Source organism: Elephantulus edwardii, unplaced genomic scaffold, assembly GCF_000299155.1.
Source record: "Elephantulus edwardii isolate Elephantulus edwardi_28Jun2011 unplaced genomic scaffold, EleEdw1.0 scaffold00041, whole genome shotgun sequence".
Classification (NCBI taxonomy): domain Eukaryota; kingdom Metazoa; phylum Chordata; class Mammalia; order Macroscelidea; family Macroscelididae; genus Elephantulus; species Elephantulus edwardii.
The window spans coordinates 17,380,839-17,402,489 of NW_006399791.1; the positions used below are offsets into that span (position 1 = coordinate 17,380,839).

The window sequence follows — 21,651 nt, forward strand, 5'->3', positions numbered from 1 at the left end:
GATTAAGCAGTGGGCTCAAGATCTAGTGAATTATGGAGCTAACAATGCCCTGAACTTGGCCAAAACTTGGAATAACATGCAGACCTGTGCCCTCCACTTTTGTGTAACTAGATCCGAGAAGGATTCTTCTTTCTCTTGAAACTACCTCTCCAACTGAAAATGAAGATAAATCTCAGCATCTGCCTCACTGTGTTCCTTTTGACATGATAGCTAAAAAGAAATCAAATTTCAGGTGATAAATATTCTAGCTCATTATGCCAGTGTGCTTTTTTTTAATAAGGAAACTTTGCCTTTATTCATGTGTCTTTCAAGTCAGTACCTTCAAACGAACATATGAAAAATAAAACCAAGGAGCCACTGATGACTTTGAAGAATGTGGATTGTGTAGCACAGACATTCTGAGGAGGGTGTTTTTGTCTGGCCGTCCCAGCTGTATATCATACAGGTGTCAGACATAGTCAGGTGGGCCCTCCTGGTATCACCTGAGTCTTTTTAATCTTGGAACCTTCTTCAAATGTCCCTGGTTGCATCTAAAGGCTTACTCACACAGAGACTGTCTCCAGGTCCTGTTCTCAGGAACATGCTCTCACGAGTCTATTTTGTGTGTGCATACCTTTGCTTCTACCCTAGGGACTTCTGATGGAGGTTGGGTCAGGGTCAGTTGTGAGGGAGGCTGGCTCACTGCCTGTGGCATCTGGAACAGCCTCCTTCTTCATGCTCTTTCGTGATCAAACCAGAGGAGGCTCTGTCCACCTACCCGTTCCTTTTTATCTTTACTCAGTATGTGCTCTGTGCCAAACCCATGCTAGGTTTTGAGGGTACAATGTCTAGAAAGATAGAAATAATAGTGATAAGAAGGTGTGCTGCCAACTCAAAGGCCCACAGTTCGAATCCGCCAGCTGTTCCACAGGAGAAATACTCAGTCTCCTCCAGTGGGACTTACTACCTCTGAAAACCCACTGGAAGTTCAGCCATGGAGCAGTCCCAACTCGACTGTACACAATAACAATTCCAAATACAGCAAGAACACTGGCGGCCCAGAGAATTACACAGCTAACCCAAAGCTGGTGCCTCTCTGTTGATTTGAATCTACCAGTGACTGGATTCCGCGGGAGAAAGTCTCCTTCTGTCCGATTTATAGCCACCAAAAAAGCTGCTAGATGGTCAGCTGTGTGTCAGTTCCAACTCCAGGACAATGAGGTGGGGTTTTTACGGTTACAAATATAAGAAGCTTTGCAAATGAGATGTCATGTCACCAAGCTACGTGGACCCATTTGCTGGAGCTGGTTGTCGTTACTAATCAAACTACTAAAAACTAGGTGAGTAAAGAGACGCTTAGCAATTAATTCTGTCAAAAAATTATTCCAACAGGGTTTCAGTATTTGCGGTGGTTTAAATTATCATTCCTGCCAACCACCCACTAGTATCCAGGCAATGACCTCCTCTCTCATTTCAACTTCAGGTGCTTATGACTTTGATTTTAAATCCCTAACACCCAATAGCAATAATAGCAGTGGTAGGCCAACACGGTAGCATAGCGTAGTTCCTGAGAATCCCAGAAAGCAGTATACCCTGAAAATGTGCTTATGTGCCCAAGGTCATTCTAAAATACTGCCGTAGAGTAATAAATCAAATTTATTTCAATCCAGAGTAACGGACAGAGATTATGTGAAGTTATCTTCCTATTTAAGATGTACTGAAATGTAAAGCAGATTAAAGGATTGTTTTACAGATGGTCCATCCAGACTGTCACACCATCCTGGAATGGTTAATTTCACGTGTAATATAGGGATAACAAACATGTTAAAGACCCACCCTCTTTCCAAGAAAGTGTGAGGTTAATGGGTTTGTCAGTTGATTTTTCCTCCCCAGTATTTGAGTCCAGCCAATTTAAGATGCTTCCCTGTCCAAACGAAACTGGAATGTCTTTAAATGAAGACTTTGTTGACCAAATTTGCTTGTCCTTATGAAAATTAGTTCCAGTTATATATGACTGTGAAACCAGAAGAAAGAGATGGCTCGCTATCCACCACGCTGACCAGAACCACAGCAGAGGGTACCCGGTAAAGTGGGAGGAAAACACAGAATTAAAGTCCATATTCACACACACCCTAAAAACAAGCACCCCAGACTTATTAATCTGATAGAAACTATAAGAACCCTTTACTTTAGATCTTTAGACTCCTTTCTGACTTGGGACTGAAGTCAGTCCTAAGACCACCTTTTAACCAGACAAGAGACAGACGCATAAAATAAACAGTCTGCTCTCTGTACTATGAAGTTCTCAATTCTACAAGATCAAAGCGGCACTATTTACCGAAAAGCAACAATAGCAGGGCAGGAATGGGTAGAATATACCGATGGAAACTCCACAATGAGCCGGAGCAAATGCCAGCCCATTCTACAGACTGCAGCCAGTGTCACAATATGGTTTATGTGTGAGCTCTGGAGTGGCAACTGTTTTGCTCTGTAAACTTACACATAAAGCAAAAGAAAAAGCTAGAAATTATTAACTGCAGTCCTTAAGACTGTGTTTTACTCCTAAACTCATCTTGTCAGCAGTTGCAGGTGATTTTCAGGCTTTAGGCAGGGAAACAAACCAGAAGACTTTTGGGCATGTGGTAGAACAGGGCTCTGATGGAGCCGGGGTTGGCTCCGGGTCGCTTAGGTAAAGGAGGGCGATAAGAATCTCTCTCTCCCTCTTTATCTCTTTGCACGTAGGACAGTCAGCCCTGAACTCAAGTCATACGCCCTGGGAGTTCTGTTTCTCCTCCTTCGTTTGTTGGGTACGTATTGTCTCCTAATTCCTCAGTAATGAGTTGGATGCATATTAGCAGGTGAGTACATATCAGTACAACCTTCCCATTTCTCGGGTTCATTTCCCTTTTCCCCCCTTTGATTTCCAGTGATGGTAAGTCAGAGAAGCTTGTCCATCTGCACATACGGCTCCACGTTAGAGCTAAATGCAGGCACTCCTAAAGTTGGGCTATTGGAGTGTTTTCTCTTATCCTTTCAATTCACAGTGGCATAAAGAGGAAAAATGATGGCACTGAAAGGGGAAAGAAGTAGTAGTGTAATTTGGCACCCTCATTATGCCACCCGTGAACAGCTTGTGAAATGCTTCATTTATGGGGCTGCCAGCTGGGAGAGAGAGCGGCATTCTCACACAGCCTCACAAATGGAAACACTTTCTGTCCTTTCAGTTCTTCCAAACTGATTTCGTTTCTTTACCTTGGTTTTCTGGGATTAGACAAATGTGGCCCACGTACTATAGGGTCACTTTCAGAGGTTTCGTATGGATGGAGGGTATGAAGTCTAGCTCCGCTGTTGTTACAGTAGGAGAGAGGTGAATGGTGAATTCCTCACCCAGGGCTGTGTGAACTGGCAGGGGCACTCAGCACCCTCTACCCTTCTCCCTGGGCCACTGTTGAATTTTCAGCATCCATTTGTCAAGTCCAAGGCCAAGATAGCATAACTGTGCTCCCCACCCTCATTCTTGAATAATAGGGAAGTGGTTATGACTTTTTAGTGGACTTTAAACTCCAAGTTAATATGCAATGGAAAAGAACTGTGGTCCCATACTGTGGCACTGGTGTGTCAAATGTGATAATGGTCACCCATGGTGGGCAGTGTTTGGTGGAGCTTCCTGACTAAAACAAGCTTAGAAGAAGGAGTAGCATCCACTACTGAAATAGCTTGCTTCTGGAAACTCTATGAACATGGAGAAACGACCAAAGTTATTCAAGTGTTCAGGTCTTTTGTTCATAGAGTTGCTATGAATCGTCTATGACCCTCCAGCACTTAACAGCAACATGTTTTCAGAGTCAAAATCCCTCCCTCCAGTTATGTAAGTGTAGATGAGCACGTAGACTTCGCTACAAAAAATGTTTGTAGCAATGCTTATAAAAGTGAAAAGTTGGCAACAACTCAAATGTCCAACCGCTTAGAGTTACTTAAATAAATTATAGTATATGATCTCAGTAGATTTTATGTCATTTTCAAAATCATTAAAGAAAAAATGTTTATGGACTTGGAAAGGAGTGTATAATATGTGGAGAAGTAAAAAAAAAGTATAATGGAAACTCTGAGGGAGAATGATAGGCAGTCCGCTCTCCTGGGACTTACAACTTCAGCAGCCAGTGTCAAGACAGCTGTGTGTTGGCTCTGACTCAAGAGTAATGAGTTTGAACTTGATAATGTACAAAGGGAGCCCTGGTGGCACAGTCTGTAGTGTGTCTCCATTGGTTTGAATCCACCAGCATCTCTAGGGGATGGGGAGGGGGAAGATGGGAAGCCTCTTCCCGTTGCAGTATGCAGCCTTGGAAACCCAACAGAGGAGTATCGATCACTAAGAGTCAGCATTGAATCCAAGGCAGTGAGTGAGCAATAATGTAATAGATATCAAATAGTTCTCAGGTATACATAGACCTGGAAAACTAGACACCTACACATTAACAGTGATGAGGTAAGAGGAGCTGTGGTAAGAGGTGAGAGGCCTAGTGGTAAGAAGCTGCAGTGCAGTCCCAAAGGCACGTGGTTCGAGGCCATCACCTGCTATAAAGGAGAAAGATGAGCAATCTCCTGCTGTGCAGTTTACTCCTCTGAAAACCCGCTGGAAGGTCAGCTGTGAGACTGTTCCAACTCAACAGTAAACAAGAACAATGAGGGGATACAATAAAAACCTCAAAAGGTAGGAACCTGTAAGACAAAAACCTGTCAGAAAATAAGTTCCGCCAGTAGGGAGCTCTGGTGGCCTATGGGTAAGAAGCTTCACTGCAATCCTGAAGGTTGTTGTTATGTGCCGTCGAGTCGTTTGCGACTCATAGTGACCCTATGTACAACAGCCCTAAACTGTGCTCTATCCTGTGCCAATCTCATTGCCTCTGACACACCCATCCCGATTACCCCAGTCACTGAATCAATCCACCTCATAGAGGGTCTTCCCCTCCTGTGCTGTCCCTCCACTCTACCCAGCATGATGTCCCTCTTAAAGACCTGTTTCCCCTTACAACATGTCCAAAGTATGTCAGACAAAGCCCCAGAATCCTTGCCTCCAAGGAGCAGCCTAGTTTAATCCTTTCTACCTAGTTCTAATCCCCCCGCTGCTCCAAAGGAGAAAAATGAGCAATCTCTTCCTGTGTAATTTACTGCCACTGGAGGGTCAGCTTTGGGTTGATTCCGCCTGAACTGTACACAGCAACAGCAACAAAAGAGAATGAAAGGAACATGGTAAATTCCATTTGTCAAAGGCAGAAAACTCAGAACTGGAGAAACTGAGCCGTTCCGAACAGTTGAGCTACTGTCGTTGACGACCTGTCGGTGACAGCTCCCTGTAGCTCACTATGACTGCATATATTTTCTAATGTGTTAAAAACTTGAAATGCATATTGATACGTATTACTTATTTATATAATGGAAAAAAACAGTTCTTATAAAGCTAGTATATGAGAAAAGAAAAATCTCCTTACATCCTTCAGGATGACAGGATCCTGTTTAAGGTAAATGCCCCTCATTATTTCCTTTTAAGCCTATAGCAAGTAAATCCCAGTCAGTTATTTGCCATCATTCCTGCCATTCTTAGTTGGTGACCTCAGAGTCCTTCTCAGTCCTCAACCGAGTCTATGCCTGTTGGTACACACAACGTTTTAAATGCTGTCTCTTGTTTCTATTTTAAGGAAAATGTAACTTACCTAAATCTGTGAAGAGGCCCCAGTTAAGATAAATTCAGAACTCATACAAAAATATAATACAAAAGTAAACACCTTCCTAGAAAGCAGTTGTTGTTTGTTGTTGTTAAGTGCTGTTATAGCAACTCGCTAGATCTGAATCCTGTCCTATCCTGTTCCATCCTTGCAATCTCTGATGTACTCAAGCCCATTATTGTAGTTACTGTGTCAGTCACTTGGTTGAAGGTCTTCTACCAACCCCATGGTTCTATACTTTTGAGATTATTTTTCTTATTGCAGGAGTAGAACGAATCGCAATGTATCTCATGCACCCCAGTGTCACTACAGATGGTTGTGTGAATGGCTGGATATTGTTGTTATTGCTAGGTGCTGTCAGATAGAACATGTAATATCAGTTAGGAAGTTGGAGGCCCTGATTTCTAAAAGTGGTGAAATCATTCCACATATAATTCAAGCTAAAAGTTAACATTTATGGAGTACCTAATGTGTTCCAAGCTCGACGAGCACAAAGAGCTAAGGCAGCATGGTCTGGCCACTCTGAGAGCTCCCAGGGCTGGCTGGAGAAAGGGGCCCCATCCATGGAGTAACCCTGGAGATCTGTACACTTCTACATAGATATTAAATCTCAACACAGTTGGAGTGAAATATGTACCCTTCACGGTACTTGTGATAATGTAAAATGAAAATGGTTTTGCAAGATATTTCTGCAAAGTTAGTGAAATTGGAAAATGATAAACTTTCATATTGAGATGATCATGTGTTGGTCTAAAGGAGTGTCACTCTTTGTATGTCTGCTCTGCCAATAAATCAGCCAGGAAGTACCTTGTTTAGTGATTTTAGACATCCATGACTGTAATGCATAGCAAGTGATACATTTTGCATGATCACCTGCCTAGTTTACATAGAGCTGAAACAAAAAATGCCATGGAGGGGGAATAATCTGTATTTTCAATAAAGTGGCTGTGAAATTGGTTCTGATTCAGGGTGACCCTATGTGTGCGGAGTAGAACTGTGTTGTAGGATTCCCAGTGCCTGAGTTTTGGAAGTCTCTTGCCACGCCTTTCTTCTGAGGTATATTGGGGTGGACTCAAACCATCAACCTTCCAGTTGACAGCTCAACACGTTAACTGTTTGCCTTACTACCTTCAAGAATACAGTGTGTGCTGGTATATTCTTTTTGCTTCCATTCTCTCTTATTCTAGCTCATACTTTTTTAAAAAGTTAGTCATGGCCCACTGTATTGATTTTGTCTCCCATTATGGGTCACAAATCACTACTTGAAAGGCCCAGCTCTAGAATAATTTGACACAGTTCCATCATTTGATTAAAAGCAGCTAATCAGAAAGTCTTTGCATATGACCTTATTCCATTTCCTGCACCCCTCCATAACATTAATGTTAATAAAATCACATTCAAGTCACGGTTTCATTCGGCCTTTGTTCTCTGGCTGGTGCTGGTCACAGTTCAGTGTGACACGATGCAGAATGAACTCAGTGCATGTGCAGCAGGACATGTGGAGAGACCACTGAGCACGCCCTGGGGTTGGAGGGGTAGGGGTGTGGGTGTGGGGAGGGCACCATGCCAACATTCAGAGCAGAATCATTTTTCCAGCCGAGGAAGAAGAGAACATCTTAGACAGAGGGACTAAAAAGCACAAAACATTCAGGGAGCTACTTGAAGGACGGTAGAGAGGAGCTTCTAGGAAAGGCCGAAGCAGGGACTGCGGTGGCACTGACAGAGGGATGGCAGTGTCTCCCCAGCTGCCCTCAGCAGCCCTGGAGGAAGAGCAGGAAGCAACTGGTGGTGGGAGCTGGTGAAGGGTTTATGGACAGGTGCCGTGGTAGCAGAGCAATTGAACTGATGACCAGAGTGCAGTTAGAGTTATTAAGCATCTTACCCGGGCCAGAGAAGGAAGGAAATGAAGAAAGGAGGACGTGTGGAGCACAAAAAATAAGGGAATTATAAGAATAGGTGAGTGCACCTTATGCCCAGCCAACACTGTCCATGAAGGCTGCCATGTGGCTTTTATGCTGAGCAGATTTCAACGGAGCATCCAGACTAAGGTGGGCTAAGAGGAAAGGCCTGGCCAGCTGCTTGGAAATCAGCCAGTAATCTTCCTCTGCATCGCAGTGTCAGATCTGCAGCTGATTGTGGAGCTGAAGTTGGAAGAGGACTGGCCAGTGTTTCCTTTTCGTGGCTGGGCCGGCCTTACTTCGATCGCCCCATCCACTGGAGAAAGAGGAGCTCATCTGCGCCCAGAGACTTACAGCCTCAGATACTGCATGGAGAGCCATCATAATTGAGGATTAACTAGATGACAGTGGGTTTCATTCCATTTCATTTGGAAGTAGTTGGTTACATAGAGCTGATGATTGCTTTTGAGAAGAAACAGAATACACATTTAGGAATTCTGATTTAGGAAGATTAGCCTGGGAGTGGGGAGCTCTGGTGTCCAAGTCCATAGGGAAACTCACTGTGAATGCAAAAGATGCCCCACTCCAGCAGTGGCAGTCTACCAGGCGCTCCTCAGGAGAAAGAAGAGCAAGCTCCTCCCATGGTTCCAGCACCCTTGAAACTTGCTGGAGGGTCAGCTATGAGTCTCATCCAAACTGAATGCCAGGAGAGCCCAGGAGCAGCATGCAAGTAGCTAGCAGGGTGCATGGGGACGAAGCCAAAGTGTAGATATTGGAAGGAGGTGGGATAATGGAGGTGAAGCAGTGTGCTTGGAAGGAAGGACAAAGTCTTTCAGTACTGTGGAGGCAATAGCTTTGAACACCCCTCAAAAAAAGGACTCATTATATGAAACCAAAAGAGAGACAGCAGAAGTCAAGACAAAAAGGAGGTTCTGGGTTCAGTGACAGCCTGCAAAGGACCCTTTTGCAGACAGAGGCTCCAGAGGCAAGGAAGTATGTGGAGTGAGGTCTCCCACCACAGATACTCCTCCCGCAAATGCTTACTCTGGAATTACCTACCGGAGTTTCCCACTAGCAGAAAACCATGGAGAAACACTGCCCTTAGAACACATCACTTTACACAGTGCCATTCCTGACTTCAGCCCTTACACAATGCTATTCCAGAATACACCACTTTACACAGTATCTTTCCTGACCCTTGGTGGTCTGGCCAACTCAGAAACTCCTGATGCGACTCCTTATGTGCTTACACACTGCTAACCCCAAGTTCCACAGTTTGAACCTGCCAACTCCTCCTTGGAACAAAGGCAGATGGCCTCCTCCTGTAAAGACCACTTTACATGAAGGTCACTAGGAGTCAGACCGCGCTCGATGGCAGGGGGCTGTAGTGCAGTTCTGCTCTGCCTGTAGCTTCATGTAACTCCGGTCTTGAGTCTAGACTTTTATTGATACAAGCCAGAGAAATACATGCAAAACAGGTATTTTGAAAGAAGGCCACAGGCTCTGGGGCCTGCTGAAGGATGGGAAACAGCGAGATCAGCATCAGGAAGACCACTTCCACTCATTGACATGCCTCATCAGTGCGCAATTTTCTTTTGTTACTGCTGAAGCCAGTACAACATAAAGTCTATAGTTATAAATTCATATACATTGTGTTTCATACTTTTCCTTCATTCACATTATGTTTCATGCAGTCATTCTTGTATATTGTGTTTTCTAAAATTAATCACCATTGATCTGTGCCTGCCATTTTCTAGTCTTTCCAGGTCACCGCTGGATCATTTCCATTTCATTCTCCCCTCCATTCACCCACCAAACTCTGTGACTCCATGATTCTCCCCCTCCCCACCTTCAGCACCCCCACCTCCCTCTTCCCCCCCCATAAACCTTCATATACATTTGACTAGTTGGTATTGTGTACCACAGAGTTGGAACCAACCCATGGCTGACCCTCCAGGGTTTTCAGAGGCAGTTAATCGCATTGGAGGAGATTGCCTATTCTTCTTGCGCATTGACTAGTTGTTGTTGTTACGTGCCTTCAAGTTGTCTGCAACTCATAGTGACCTAAACTCTGCCCTATCCTGTGCCAATCACACCATCTCTGACAAACCTTCCTCCATTATCCCAGTCACTGAATCAATCCACCTCATTGAGGATCTTCCACTCCTGCACTGTCCCTCCACCCTCCCAAGCATGACGTCCCTCTCCGAGGACTGGTCCCTCTTTGCAACATGCCCAAATATGTCAGAAGAAACTTCAGAATCCTTGCCTCCAAGGAGCATCCCAGCTTCACCCTCTCCAGGACAAACCTGTTCATTTTCTTAGCAGTCCATGGTATATTCAATACTCCTCTCCAATACCACAGCTCAAAGGCATTAATTCTCCTTCTGTCATCCCTAGTCATTGTCCAGCTTTCTGATGCATAGCAAGTGATTGCAACGACCATGGCATGTATCAGGTGCACCTTGGTCTCCAGACTGACATCCTTACACTTCAGTACTTTAGAGAGGTCTCTATTCCCATCACAATGTGTCTTTTCATTTCCTGGCTGCTGATGCCAAGAGTATTGACTGTGGAGCCAAGCAAACCAAAACTGTGAACAATCTCAATCTCTTTACCATCTATTATGATGCTGCCAATTGGCCCAATGGTGAGAATCTCTTTTCTTGATATTGAGCCTCAGTCCATACTAAAGGCTTCAGTCCTTGACCCTCTGCAGCAAGTGCATGAAGTCCTCCTCAGTTTCAACAAGCAGGGTTGTGTCATATGTATAACACAGACTTCCACCAATCCTGACCCCACATTTCTCCTCATAGAGCCCAGCCTCCTGGATAATCTGTTCTGCATACAGGTTGAAAGGGTGTGGAGACAGGACACATCCCTGGCATAAACCTTTCCCGATTTTGAACCATGCAGCATTTCCCTGTTCTGTTCTGAATAGGTTTAACATTAGTACAATCAAGTGTTTGGGATTTCCATTCTTCTCAGAGTTAGCCACAGTTTGTTATGATCCACATAGTCAAATGCCTTTGCATAATCAGTGAAATAAAGATAGACTTTTTCTGGCACCCCTTGCTTTCAACCAAGATCCATCTAACATTAGCTACAGTATCCCTAGTACAACGACCCTGTCTAAACTCAGCCTTCACTTCTGGTAGTTCTCTGCTGCTAAGCTGTTGCAGTCTTTTTGGATAATGTTCAGCAGAACCTTGCTTGCATGTGATTTTAATGATATTGTAGTTATCCTTCTGTTTTTACAATCATGATCATATGCACTATTTGTCCTTATGAGCCGGAGTTAGATCACACAGCATAATGCTGTCCAGTCCCTCCCATGTTACATGGTATTTTTTTTTAAACTGTTGCTCCTTAGTGCTGCATAGTATTCTGTCATGCGAATGTACTGCAGTTTCTCAATCCAATTGTTCGTTGTTGGACATTTGGGCTGTTTCCATGTTCGTGTGATGGTGAACACTGGTGTACAGATCTCCATTTGTGCCTCAGTTCTAATTTCCTTGGGGTGCATTCGTAGCTGCACAATAGCTGGGCCATATGGAATTTCCATGTTCAACTCTTTGAGGAAACATAAAATTGCCTTCCAGAGTGGTTGTCAGCATACATTTAAGCATCATTCATGGATGGATGGGCCCGACCCCCTGAGGTATCTGTATCACTCAAGATTTGCTTCACAGCTGTGTTTATTTACAGTCAGTCCCTTTGTAGCTAAGATCCAGCTCTGGCTTCACTGACTCTGAGATCTTGAGTGGGTCCTTTCACCTCTTTTGACTCAGTTACTTGACAAGATTTCCAAGACTTAGTTGAAAACATAGGCATCTCCCCTCAAGATTTCCTAGATTTAGGACAGGTGATTCTCAAGTGCCTATAAAAGATATTTGCACCTATCATCTGCTCTTGCCTTCCTTGGCGCTGTTGGAGCAAGACACACACTCATTCTGAGAGGGAAATATGCTTGTCTGTCGGCTCCTGTAGTGTGGGATGGGCAGTAACCCACAGGTTGAATAAAGATGCCTTCCCGTGGGAATTCATTCAAATCTTCGCAGGTAAATGTGATATCTTATTAAGTGTAAGTGGCAACTTCCAATTTGTCCCACTGAGAACTAAGACTTGACTTTTCTTACAAAGGCCATTTTCTCAGTTCACCTTTTAAGTTTAGACTTGAGAATATATAGAGGCCCTGGCTTTTCAACCCAGGTAGTGAATGAAATGGCTGGAGCACAAGACCCTGAGGCTTAATCTCTGTTAATAGATTTAATTGAAACTGAGACAATTTCAGCAGTTTCTACATGGACATATATATTGCTGCCATTTAGGCCATAGTGTAATCATATTCCTGGTAATAGCCCAGAACAGTGGCAAGCCTCCAGACAGTTTCCTCAATATCCAGAAGGTCCTGAGAGCCTGGGAGAGAACTCTAGTTAAAGCTCACTTGTTAGTGAATCCTCCCAGGAGACCTGGGGAGAACCCAGGCAAGAAGGGAAGCCCTGCTCTCAGGGGCTCCAGGGAGGAGCCTTCCCTCCACAGTGCCGTTTCCAAGGCCACTGCCACACCTTAAAACCCATCCACCCTCCTTACTGTTTAGGTAGCTATGAGCATGGTGTTTCCTGGGTAATAAAAATGGTTGATCAATTTAACTGTTGACTGAAAGGTTGGAGGTTCAAGTCCAGCCAGGAGAAGTTAGAAGAAATGCCTGTTGTATTTTTGACAGTTCTGCCTTGGAGCTTCTAACATAAATGGGGTCACTATGAGCTGACTCACAGGCAATGGGGTTTTGGATTGTTGGGGTATGTTTTAGTGTCCATTTGTTTTATTTTTTAAATACGAGGAGCCCTCATGTTACAGTGTTAAAGAACGAGGCTGCTAAACAAATAACAGTGGTTCAAACTCTCTGGCAGCTGCACATGAGAAGGATGTGGTGTTCAGACTCCATAGGGTCCGGGCATGGAAACAGCTCCGCTCTGTTCTGAAGGGTAGTGGTTGTTGTTGTTGTTTTGTTGTTGTTGTTATGTGCCGTCGAGTTGCCTGCGACTCATAGCGACCCTATGTACAACAGCCCTAAACTCCGTTCTGTCCTGTGCCAATCGCATTGTCTCTGACACTCCCATCCCAATTATCCCAGTCACTGAATCAATCCAGCTCATAGAGGGCCTTCCTCTCCTGCGCTGTCCCTCCACCCTCCCAAGCATGATGTCCCTCTTTGAAAATAATTAGATGAGCTGAATCAACACCACAGCAGTGCCAGAGGGTGTGACAGGAGCTAAGATGCTCCAAACTAAAAAGACACTGAAGAGCCCATCCACTGGCCTCCCTTCTTTGGGGGCCTGACCAGCCTCCATCACTGGTTCCTTAGGACATGGGAATTTTGTCCAGCAAGGATTATTTCTTGCATCTTAGCTTGAGAGGTTTCTCACAACTCCAGAGGTGGCAGTTTAGCCAAGAGCAGACTTTTCAGTTGCCTAAAAGAGGGACCATGACAAAAACAAAGAAAAGGGAAGGGAACTGAATCTATCAAGAGCTCACTCGGTGAGGGTCTTGACAGGCCTGTCATTTACAAAACTTGCAAGAGGTACCAGTGTACCCATATTATAAATAGTGAGAACTGAGGATCAGTATAGTTGGTTAACTTCTCCGGAGTCCCCACGTGGCACTTTGAATCCAAGCTCAGCAGCCATCTCTCGTTCTGACACGCCCATTTCTTCCTCAGCATCCAGCGACCTGAGGTTGCATGTTTGGTCTTTGGGGAAAGTGGCAGCCTGTCTCTCTCCCACTGCCAATTCCCAGGCAGTGCTGCAGCTTCAGTCTTCTCTGTCCAAGGCTTTTTGCCAAATACTGTAGTTTATTTACCAAATAGCAATCTCCCAGCTTTCTTGGCACATGAACTGCCAAGGAGAAGGGATGACTCACACTTTGCGAAGATCAGAACTCACATGTGCGCTGCAGAAATCCAGGCCTCTGCGAGCTAGCTGTTCCCAGGAGCTCAGCTGAAGGGCAAATAGAGTGTTTTCTGTAGCCCTGGAAATCCTTGACAAGAGCTGTAAAATCTCCTCCTCAAATCAACAAACTTTGAATGAGAGGAGAGGAGATTATTGAGCTGGAGGTTTTGAAATAGTGATGTGGGGACAAATAATGAAGCATCTCTGCACCTCTGCCTCTTCCGATGTAAACTGTGGAGGATGCAGGACAGTGGAGGCTCAATGGTAGAACTCTCACCTTCCATGCAGGAGAATCAGCTTCAGTTCCCACACGTGCAGTTCATGCTCAGCCACCTCCATCTGTCAGTGGAGGCCTGCATGGCCATGTTATGCTGAACAGGTCTTGGTGAAGCATGACGACTAGGTGTGCCCACGTATACTCTGCTTTAAAAAGACTCCAATATTAACAAAAATCCGTACCCAGGAACGTGCCATGGCACAAGGAATTTGACTGCTGGTGTCATATAGATCCTGCCCGAAAGCAGAGAAGACCAGAAGAATGTCTATTTGTGCTTTATTGACTCTACAAAGACATAAGACAGTGTTAATCATAAACTATGACTAACATTGAGAATCACACAACACTTAGTTGTGCTCATGTGAAGCCTATACCTAGATTAAAAAGTTGTTGTCCAAACAGCAAGGAAACACTGCATGGTTTGAAATCAGGAAAGGTTGAATGTCAGGGTTTTACCCTCTCTCCATACTTGTTCAATTTGTGTGCTGAGAAAATTATTTGACAAGCTGGACTCTGAAGAAGAATTTGGCATCAAGGTAAGAGGAAGACTCATCAACAACCTGCAATATGCAATTGATACAGCCTTGCTTGCTGAAAGAGAGGAGGACTTGAAACACTTACTGTACAAGATCAAGATCAAGGACAACAGCCTTTAATATGGATTATTACATCTCAATGTCAAAACAAAAATCCTCATCATTGGACTGATAAGCAACATTATGAGAGATAGAGAAAAGATTGAAATTGTCAATTATTTCATCTTACTTGGACCCATAATCTGTATCCTTGGTACCAGCTGTCAGGACATCAGGAGACATATGTGTTGGGAAAGTTTGCTGTCAGGGACTTTGCCAAATCACTGAGGAACAATTATGTCAGTTTGAAGACTGTTGATGTTGTTCTTATTGTTGTTGTTATTGATTGCTGTCAAGTCAAGCATGACTTATAGTGAATCTAAGAACAAAAGACCTAATGTCTTTCCATAACTATCATCATTTTAATTCAAGTTTAGAGTTTCACTTTAGGAAGTGAATGCCTCTCCTGCTTCCAGACCTGTTTTACAACTGGGAGCTCCACCAAACACTGTCCACATTGTGAAACCATTCTGGTATTTGATACCCCAATGGCACAAGGTTCAGCATCACAGCAAACCCAAAGTTACTTCATACAGCACACTGACAAGGAGTGGAAGAGTGTTCCTCCAGATATAACAGCACTAGTCTCACTTAGCAGTGGTTAAGTGCCATTGAGTTAAATACAAGTGAGAGTAAGCTTTGCACAAAAGACCTGAACTCTGTTCAATAACTAACATCATTTCTGTACATTTATAGAGTTTAGAGAATTTATAGAGTTTCCAGAGTCATCTAGTTTAGGAAGTGGATGCCACTCCTGCTTCCTCGCATAAATCAAATCTGGAAGCTCGGCCAACATTGTACATAACGGGTAACCATTATGGTATTTGACAGGACTAGGTTATGCCAGGCCATGGTCTCTTGTTGCTTGCTATATGCATCTGAAAACTGGACAATGAGTAAAAGATGCCAGAAGAAATGATGCCATTGAGTTACGATTATTGGAGAAGAACACTGACTATCCCATGGACTGTCAAGAAAACAGTTATATCTTAGAAAAAATGAAGCCAGAGAGCTTCTTGGAGGCAAGAACGGTGAAGGTGAATCTCACTTGAGCATGTTGCTAGGAAAGGCTATTCTTAGGAGAGGGACATCGTGCTTGGAAAGGTGGAGGATCAACAAAAGAGAGGCAGACCCTCAATGACACAGTGAACAATGGGCTTGATTGTCAGATGATGAGGCTGACATAGGATAGAAGGGTTCTGATCTGTTGTTCAAATGGTCACTGTGAGTCACAGTCACCTTGATGACACCTAACAACAAACAGGCCATTTTTCAGTTGACTTTAAGTCTTGGTGACCCCATGCACGGTGCCGCCTGGACTGGAAGTAGATCCCCAGAGCAGTGCACCAGCCTCCATGGGCAGAGGGTGGCGGCTGTTCACGGATGAAGTGCTTTAGGCAGGAACCAAGCCCGAGTCATCCACATGGAAGGTGAGAAATCTACCACTAAACTGTGATTTCTGATTGACCTTCTTAGATTGCACTTTTTTATGTGCTTAACATAGGAGCTGACTTGACTTTTCCTGCGCCTCTTTGGACACCTGTGCACAGTGGACAAGGGACCTGTGTTATCAGTGACTCCCTGTGCTGACATGTCCATCAGGTCGCAGGGAGCAGAAGGCAGGGAACATTTGGAAGCTAAATACATTTTTTAAAAACTTAAAAATAAAAAGTAGTTGAATATGAGTTCTACCATGACAACAGGCCACGTTTGCCTCTTTTATTTTCCAATCCACCCATAATTTTGATGGGTTTTGGGTCTGGATCTGTTTACCGGTGTGATGTGGAACGTGACTTAGGTTCTGTTTGTGGTTGCCATGGTGATTCCTTCCCATGGTTCTGTGTCAGCTAAATGAAGAAGGACATTTTTCCAGGGCAAGGACAGCACTCCGGGGCTGCTGGGGATGGTGCCAAACACCTGGGCAGCCTTTAGCCCTTTGGCCCTCTGGCCCTCACCGGGTGCTGAGAATAGGCATCCAGCTGGGCGACCCAGCAGAGCCTGACCAGAAAGACAATCAGCATGGGTGGGATTGAGGGCTGGGAGAGCATTTATTAAATCGAACTACTTTCATGGTTTAATGAGGTTGCAAATCCTTCTTGAAAGCTTCTCTTTGGGGTAACAAGTGATAGTTTGTGATAACAAGTGATAGCTTCAGCATGCTAAGACGTGAGGAGAAACCTGGGTCTGGAAGAGCCAGGGGGTCGCCTAGCCTCACTAGCACTGAGGAGAGGTTGTAGTCACCCTTTTGCCCCATTTCAGGACTGTCATTTAGCTGGGCAAGTGCTGCTTCCTTCAGTAAGCCTACCTTCTGCCTCCCAGGCTGCCCTCTGAAGCCCTCTGAGAAGAAGCCCTGCAGAGCCTGGACAGGATGGCCACCCATGGAGGACTGTGGGGGGAGGTGCAGCGAGTCTCTGAAGCCTGGAATACACATGTGGATTTGGGGGTCGGAGCGTCTGTGCATCATCAATTTAAAGAGGGACTCTCCTCAATGAAAATACAGCTCCACACACTCTAGGGCTGGCCTTGGAAGGAACACTGCTTCCACATAGAGGGATACTGGCAATGAAGGCTTGGGCTTGGCATATCTGGGCCCAAAATGTGCTTCCTGCCTCAGAGCTCTCCCGCTGAAGATTGTCGGCACCATTTTCTGGCCCCAGAGGATACTGTCGCTGGTGTTTTTTTAAACAGTTGTTGTTGTTGTTGTTGATTGCCGTCAAGTTGAGCATGACTCATAGCGACCCCATGATGAACTATCAACTTTTATCAAAGTTCATAGTGTTTCCAAAGGCATGTTGTTTAGGAAGTGGATGCTACTCCTGCTTGTTTGTATCAATCACCCATTCATTGCTTTCCCATCACACAGGTGTGCAATCACTGTTTTCCCAGGCATCATGTTGTTGTTGTTGTTGTGTACTATGGAGTTGGAACTGATCGATGGTTGACCCTCCAGCAGGTTTTCAAAGGGAGTTTAATCACATGAAAGTATATTTCCCATATTTCTCCTGCAGAGCAGCTAGTAGATTAGAACCAAATGCTTTTGGGATTGCAGTACAGCTTCTTCCCGCTAGGCCACCACAGCTCCCTAGAGATGACCCTAGAAGGTCCGATATCTACAGTGCTAATGACTGACCCCACGTTGCATGTTCCCTTAGTTGGTGTGAGGTAGGACCTCCCCAAGGGTCCTTCCAAGCAGCAAGTATTGAGAACAAGCTAGCGGAGAGTCACTCTAAGTCCTCACAGAGTCAGAACAGGGCTAGGTTAAGATGAGAAATGTTGGCATCTGACTTGCTGTTTTGATGGTTGGTCATAGTGCCCAAAATGCTCTTCTGTAAAGGTTTAACTCAAGCTCGGGTCTTGTGACCCAGTTGTCCCGTCTAAAGATGGGGAGGTGGTTAGCATGTTGACAGATTGTTTCATGCCTGGACCAAACACACTGTTGGACCGGGTGGTGCTGCCAAGTCCACCCCAACTCCCAGCACCCCTGTGTACAGCAGAGATCCTGTGCCGTCCTCACTGCTGTACCCAAGCACATGGTGTGCTCACATCCAGCTTCTTGCGCCTTCTGGTTCCTTCCACTGAAGAGTGCATCCAGCTCCCGTAGGTTCCTTGCAGGAGAAGGAGATGGGGTGTCACACCTCTTCACCAGTCACCCACCGCCACCCCGTGAGACTGTGCCAGCAGGTGTGGTACCGAGAGGTTGTCCTTAGGGGAGACTTCCTCCTCAGGCTCTGCCATGAGAATAACAATTCAAACATCCTTCAGAGTATTTTTTCTCTACTGGATGGCAGGTGCTGTTATAAAGATTTTTCATGTACTTAGTGGTCCCCACAGCACTCTTAGAAGGATTGTGTTGCTGATAACCCCTATCTTGTCATTGTGGAAACTGAAGCATAGTGGGCTTCCTGACTTGCCTGCAGTTGTACAAAAGAAGCTCTGATGGCATAGACCATAGGAATCTGCATCGTCAACCCAAGGGCCATGCCTTGGTAACAGTTGGAATGAACCAGGGCACCATGGACAGTCTCCTCCCATGTGATTTATAGCTTTAGACCCAGTGCAGAGTCAGCTGTGGGGTAGCTATGAGCTAGAATTCTAACCCACCAGTGCCAGCTTGGTGCTATGCCACTGGAAACTCTGTGGGGTACAACAGTTAGCATACTTGGCTTCTAACAAAAAGATTGGTTATTTTATTCTACCTAGAGGCATCTCTGGTAGCCTAGTGGTAAGAAGCTGTGCTGCAATCCCAAAGGCATGTGGTTTGGACCCACCACCAGCTTTGTGGGAGAAGGATGGGCAGTCTCCTTCCATGTGATTAACTGTCTCTGAAAACTCACTGGAGGGTCAGCTGTGAGTGGGTTCTGACTCAGTGACACACAACAACAGCAACAGCAAAAACAGGCATCTCAGGAAAAAAGGCCGGGTGATCTGTTTCTGAAAAATCAGGTATTAATAACCCTGTGGAGCACAGTTCTGCTCTGGCATTTGAGAAATTGCTGTGGGTCTGCGTAAGCAGCAACGTTGGGTGTGGTGGGGATGGGATGGGATGGATGGGATGGGATGGGACGACGGGACGGGATGGGATGAGATATGGTATGGTATGGTATGGTATGGTATGGTATGGTATGGTATGGTATGGTATGGTATGGTATGGTATAGGGGGATGGTATAATGGATGGTATAGTACAGTATGGCCTAGAGTATGGTCAGGGATATGGTATGGTCTGAAGTATGATATGACGTGTGTGTGGTATGGTATTGGGTATGATATAGTATGGGGTATTCTGTGGTATGGGATATGCTATGTTATAGTATAGGGTATAGAATGGTATGGTATGGGGTATAGTGTGGTATGTTCTGACGTATGGTACATGATAGGGTATAGAGTGATATGGTCTAGAGTATGGTCTGGTCTCAGCTATATTCTGAGGTGTGGTATGGTTCCAGGGTATGGTATGATATAGGGTAAAGTACTCATATTCTAAATTTCACAGGTTCAGAGATGAAGAGAAATTTTCTCCCACGGTGTGTAATATGTCTAATTGGAAGCAGGAGTGGTATCCACTTCCTAAATAACTTGTCTCTGGAAATTCTATGAACTTTGATAAATGTTGATAGTTGTAGAGGGGCTTCAGGCCTTTTGTTGCTCTACTCAAAGGCAATTATCAACAACAACAACATGGTGTGTTATATAGTATAGGGTATAGTATGATGTAATATGGGGTATAGTGTGTCAAGGGGATGGTATGGAAGTATAAGGTATAGTCTGGAACGGGGCATGGTATGATGTAATATAGGTTATATTATGGTCTGGGGATGGGATGGTCCAGGGGATGGGATGGTTATAGTATAAGGTATGGTATGTTGTGGTCTCGGGTATGGTCTGAGGTATAGTATGGTGGGGTGTTCAGCCATTAAACAGGACCCCCCTCACCCTGCGGTCCTTTAAGAAGAAGTGTGTAAATGGAAGGGGGGTGACAGTGGCTCTTCATAAAGCTCACAGTCCGCACAGAGCATTACAGGTCCTTCTCCCTCCACAGGCTTCATCCCCCCGCCTCTCATCTTCGGGGCCGGCATCGACTCCACCTGCCTGTTCTGGAGCACGTTCTGTGGGGAGCAGGGCGCCTGCGTCCTCTACGACAACGTGGTCTACCGGTACCTGTATGTCAGCATCGCCATCACACTCAAGTCCTTTGCGTTCCTCCTCTACACCACCACGTGGCAGTGCCTGAGGAAAAACTATAAACGCTACATCAAAAACCACGAGGGCGGGCTGAGCACCAGTGAGTTCTTTGCCTCTACTCTGACCCTAGACAATCTGGGGAGGGACCCTGTGCCCAAAAACCAGACCCATAGGACAAAATTTATCTATAACCTTGAAGACCACGAGTGGTGTGAGAACATGGAGTCTGTTTTATAGTGACTAAGGAGGGCTGGACTCTGGATTAGTAACCTGAGGGTCATTTTTCTTAAAAAAAAAAAAGGAAGAAAAAGATCTTTTTTAAAAAAATCCACACATATCACATACATACATACATACAGTAAATGCACACGCAGACATACACACATGCACACCCACTCAATCATTGAAATGCTCGCACACACACACACACACACACACACACACACACACACACGTGCAGGACCTTGGTCCTCTTTCTCCAAAGCAGAGCCAGACGGGATTGAGGATGAGCAGAGGCTGGATCGTGTGTCTGCTTTGCCGCAGGCTCTCGGAGGATGCACACGCTGCTGGGGCCACGTCAGTTCTGGAAGGCACCTCTCAGGTTTCAGGATGCCAACATCTGCAAGCAACAGGCACTGCCAAGTTCAGGGATCAGTGGTGGCCAGCTTGGAGGACCGACATATCTGGATATACGCACACATACCAAAACAAAAAACAAAATAAAAAAACACCCAACATTAAGGAGAAAGTCTACTAAAAAACAGCAACAGACAAACACAAGTTGACCACATGGCCAGAACAAGCACTAGTGACACACCCCGTGCCCTTCCTCCCTCCACGTGGGGTGAAGAGGCATGCCGCCAAGGAGTGAGGACCCCCAGTCCACACTCTAACTTTCGCAATATGGGTCACTGTGTAGACGCCTCACCCACTCTGCATGTGGTTCAAGACCCCAGAGTTCTCTCAGCGATGCTAACGGGTGATCCGTGCTGGGGTCTACAATTGCCACCTCTCACCTCTCACCAGCTGCATTTCCGTGTTCAAGACTGAGGGTCTAGGGGGAGCTAAGTGGGGGACCAGCACCTAACTTTCCCCCCACTGCACCCGAGGGGCAAGCACCCACTCCCCCCAGCCCCACAGAGCGACCTCAGGAAGCAGCGGGCCTCACCTGGCTATGACTGACCTGCTCAGAGCCACCGAGACCCAGCCAGTCCAAGTCATTTGCTTACATTTGCCAAACTTTTTGCCATTTTTTTAAAAAAAGAAAACAGTGCATATGAATTTCAAACTGTTGTATGTATAATCCTCTAATACTATTTTGAACTACTTCCAAAATCTGTGTTCACCCTGTAGTCACTAACACAGTTCCCTAGGCTGAATTTATTATGCTCACTGCTTTTACTTTTCTCCTTTTTTTAAATGCACACACAAAAAAAGAAAATTAGAATGTGATTCAAGGGATGCAATTAATCTATTGTAATTTTTATGATTTATCTTTACTCAGATAC

General features: G+C 45.1%; 1 protein-coding gene across 3 annotated transcripts in view; it reads left to right on the plus strand.

Moving 5' to 3' along the window:
* The window catches only part of SLCO3A1 (solute carrier organic anion transporter family, member 3A1), a 439,918-nt gene that overhangs the window by 405,742 nt on the left and 12,525 nt on the right, over positions 1-21,651 (plus strand). For 2 of the 3 annotated variants that reach the window (XM_006885188.1, XM_006885190.1), the window contains 2 exons: positions 2,722-2,786; positions 20,001-20,445. In XM_006885188.1, the coding sequence (XP_006885250.1) occupies positions 2,722-2,786; positions 20,001-20,380 (445 nt within the window). In that variant the 3' untranslated portion in view covers positions 20,381-20,445. Of the gene's footprint in view, positions 1-2,721; positions 2,787-20,000; positions 20,446-21,651 lie in introns of those variants that run through there. The other variant, XM_006885189.1, reaches the window with a different exon arrangement.